At 37.4% G+C, this 3,703-nt stretch overlaps 1 protein-coding gene across 1 annotated transcript; it reads right to left on the bottom strand.

The window, feature by feature from the left end:
* LOC106524173 (epithelial membrane protein 3) lies at positions 1-3,085 on the bottom strand. Its single transcript, XM_014017879.1, has 5 exons — positions 2,984-3,085; positions 2,179-2,266; positions 1,722-1,824; positions 1,482-1,622; positions 1-629 (listed from the first exon to the last, which is right to left on the bottom strand). Exons 2-5 carry the CDS (start codon positions 2,254-2,256, stop codon positions 454-456), a joined length of 498 nt encoding a protein of 165 aa, XP_013873333.1. The 5' UTR covers positions 2,257-2,266; positions 2,984-3,085; the 3' UTR covers positions 1-453.
* Between the last annotated feature and the right edge of the window lie 618 nt (positions 3,086-3,703).

The raw sequence follows: 3,703 nt of genomic DNA, 5'->3' as shown, positions 1-3,703 counted from the left end.
TTTCAAGGTTTTTGAGACATTTATTTGAGATTTTTGCAAATATACATTCTACATACAGTATTAGCTTGTGGTACAAAAATATAAATATTTTTAATTAGTTTACATGAAAAAGTTTTATGAGGACAACAACATAAGGACATCGTTACTAGAGGAAATGACATGTTGGTTATTCGTCTTCATTGGTTACATATAATTACAGCAGAAGATAAAACAGTAGGCCTAATACAAGGATGAGTGTCACAATCATCTCAAATCGTTGAAAAATCAAATCAAGGTGAGTGTCAGGAAAAGTAACTCATACCAACAGTCTTATTATCTGAAGCTCAAGCATGTGCATACATCATATAAGCCRTGATGTTTCTTTGAAACTCTTTTTTTCAATATAAAACAGTGACGCCACGTCAGTCATTTCATTGCCGATGCTGCAGCTGATTGCGCTTGTCCTTTGTCTGGTCACTCTTTCTTATGCAAGTGGATGTATATGATGCCGCTGCACAACAACAGAGGAACACACACCCAGGCCAGGATGAAGCAGTAGCCGAAGTATCCCGAAAACAGTTTTTGTGAGTCCCAAAGAATGTCCTTATTGTGGAGTGTGTAGATGAGTGCAGCAGAAAAGTCTGTCAGACCTGAAAAACACGCAAAACAACAACATCTATAAAGGAAGGTCAGCAAACAGTTTATATTTAACTGTGAAATAATTCTAGTAATTTTATGTCAACAATTTAAAATTTAAGAAAGTCATGTTGAACGTACAGTAGAAGCACCTTATTACAAAAATATTAGATTGTGCTGTAGCTTAAAGGCACATTTGTGATGGTTTTTATAGTTCAACAATTAAAAAACATCTTTTTAAAATGTTCACGTACTCTGTTAGTTTGACAAAGCCTTTAGAAAGAGATTAAAGGGCCTGTGACATTCTTATCCTTCAAACACAAAAAGTCAAAGAAAACATATTTATATTTAAGAAAATTAGCCTAATACACATGATTTTACCGATTTTGTCTTATAACTGGTGTATTTTCTCTTGAAATTGGCTAAGTGGCAAAGTGAAACAGGAAGTGACATCAAAGTGGAGCTCTTTAAGAAAATAAACTCTCTAGTCTTTGTTTATTGAAACAATTTTATTTAATTTCTTCTTCAACTCTGATAGTGACTCAAAATAATCTCAAGAAACATCAGATTCTTCTCTAATTATTGCAGCATCGCTCTGTTTACATGCAGACATTCCCCTTTGACATCACTTCCTGTTTCTTCACACGCAAATATCTGAACAACTGTTCATCTCAGTGGCGTGAAATTTGTTTTGCAACATGTTATCAGTGTTCTTTTTTCCAAAAAACGCATTCACATTTATTACAAAAATTTGATGTCCCAGGCACTTTAAGCTCCATGTGGAGGAAGAACCAGGCTCTCCTCCTCGGCTGAGCCTTTCTCAAATGGCCTAAAATTACACAAAGGTATTTTGGTGATACGGTCACCTGCAAAGACTTGACAYAGTCCAGTGAAGTAGAAGAGTCCACCCTTAGACATGGTGAGCAGCTGGCCCAAGAACACAAAGAAGGAGACAGCAGAGAAGACCACCGAGAGAACCATGAGGACCTGCACTGCATGAAGCCACACTAAGGAAATAAAACAAAAAGCATATTTAAAGATTTATTAAAACTCTCAGATTTTCTTTCTAAGTCAGGATGGTTTTAGTTCAATCCAATTGTTTTTACCCGTTTCTTTGGTAGATGTACACAACCAGGTTTCTGTGGAGTTGTCCAGCCTACAGTTGTACCACAGGTCTGAAAGTTTTGAGTCATCCCACACCCACCAGGTCTTTGAAAGGAGATCAGACAATAAGAAAAACATTTTTKGTTCTGGTTCCACTGGAGGTTTCTTTCTRCTGAAAGGGAGCGTCTCCTTTCCATTCTCACCAATGTGCCGCTTAGATTGTGACAACAAAGTGGAAGATTCAACACAATCTGCTGGCTTCATTAGATAGATAACTTTTATAATAAGAATAATTGAATTGACACTTGGCTTTGAGTTTAAATCTGATTGGGATTTATGATTTGGACTTGTTCTTTTTTTTAATAATACCCTGAGGTGACGTTTGTTGTTAATTAGTGCTGCTTTCCAAGGAAACCAGAACTGAATTGAATCATTTTCTTACAGTGATATGTGTATTACCTTTTCCATAGTTGCAATAAACAGCATTGCCAGTGTGATGAGATGCAGAAGGGTGACAAACATGAGGAGTAAAGCCATTTTTAGTTTCCTGCAAAACCAAGAGAAAAAAACCCCCCTCAAATTTCACGTCTTGGACCTGTGTGCCGCCTTTTATAACGTCAGCAAAACCGCAAATAAAATTGAGTTGACCCATTAAAACCGAGCCAAAAACCATAAAATCTTAACTKCCTTTTCAGTAGCTAAAGGATTAAAAGTCTGCAAATCAGTTTTTTAGTCATGAAAAATGGGGAAACAAAGTAATTTTTTTGCACAATTTAACTTTTAGGCACTTTTTTTGGGTCGTAGTGTTTAACACTAGCGTGGCTGTCATAGCAGTAGTGAGGCTTATTTTATTTTAATAATATTTAGACAAAAGAAGGAAAAGATGACCAGCAGTAGAGTAAGAACAGGATGAAATTGTATGTGAAGATCTTTATCAGAAAGGCCCATTTGAGTGGGCGGTGGAGTCACAATTACCGTCAAATTATGTTGTTATGTTGGTCATTAATCACATGAAAGTGACAGGTGAAAAAGACTGTTACAAATGGTTGTTTTAGAAGTTGAAAACAAAGAAATGCACTTTTTTCTTGTTAAAAAGAAGTTGTTCTCTTATAAACAAGTTGAAGACACATTTTAAGTAGCTTGTCAGGGTTTTAAAGAAAAATCAAAACAAGTACCAAAAGCCATTTTTACTTAATCATCTGGAACTAATAAATGTTGAATGGAATAGCATGATAAATCAAGAATAATAATAAAAAACACTTACCACAGATTTTGCTTGTTCACTTTAATAAAAGCTCAACAACTTGAGGACAGCTTCCCTTCTCTTCAACATTGCGCCCGTTTTGGTGGTCCCCACGTTCCCCCCAGCCTCGCCACACCCCTTGTATTTGTTTATTTTCTTCAGGCTCTATAACTGCTAAGTTTCCAAGGAGAACGCCCATTTCCTCTGTGCTGAACAGAAGTCCTTTTTGCCCAGCCTCTGAGCCGGTCAGTGTGCATCATCATCCAGAGTCTCAGAGGAGACCCACCCATAAGGCAGCAGAGGCGAACCACATGAAAAAGACTTTCTCTGTCAACAGTTGACTGGGAGAGGGCCAGGACAAGTCAGTGTAATGTGCCTCAATCTTTGGTGACTTATAAAAATAAACTCACACTTGTAACATAGCTCACATTTTTGCACCAGAACAAACTGAATATGAAGGTCGTGCTGGTCGCAAGTAGAAAACTTAGCAGCAAACTCTTCAGCAGCATCACGTTGTGTCTTTTTGTGGGAGCATTGCAYTTTTAAACACTCTTTGGTTTACTTCYTTTACAGSAGAGGAGCCCAAAGTGGGGCCCGCGGGCCAAATTTGGCCCMCCAAGCCATTTGATTTGGCCCACCAACAGTTGCCAAAGTTACAAGGTTGTAACCTGTTATCCTATGTAGAAACACAGTATTTCCATTGGTCAAATGACTACAGTATATAAAGGGACTGTAGTGAAG

Source organism: Austrofundulus limnaeus, unplaced genomic scaffold (assembly GCF_001266775.1).
Source record: "Austrofundulus limnaeus strain Quisiro unplaced genomic scaffold, Austrofundulus_limnaeus-1.0 Scaffold178, whole genome shotgun sequence".
Classification (NCBI taxonomy): Eukaryota; Metazoa; Chordata; class Actinopteri; order Cyprinodontiformes; family Rivulidae; genus Austrofundulus; species Austrofundulus limnaeus.
This window is presented reverse-complemented; position numbering and strand designations above follow the sequence as displayed.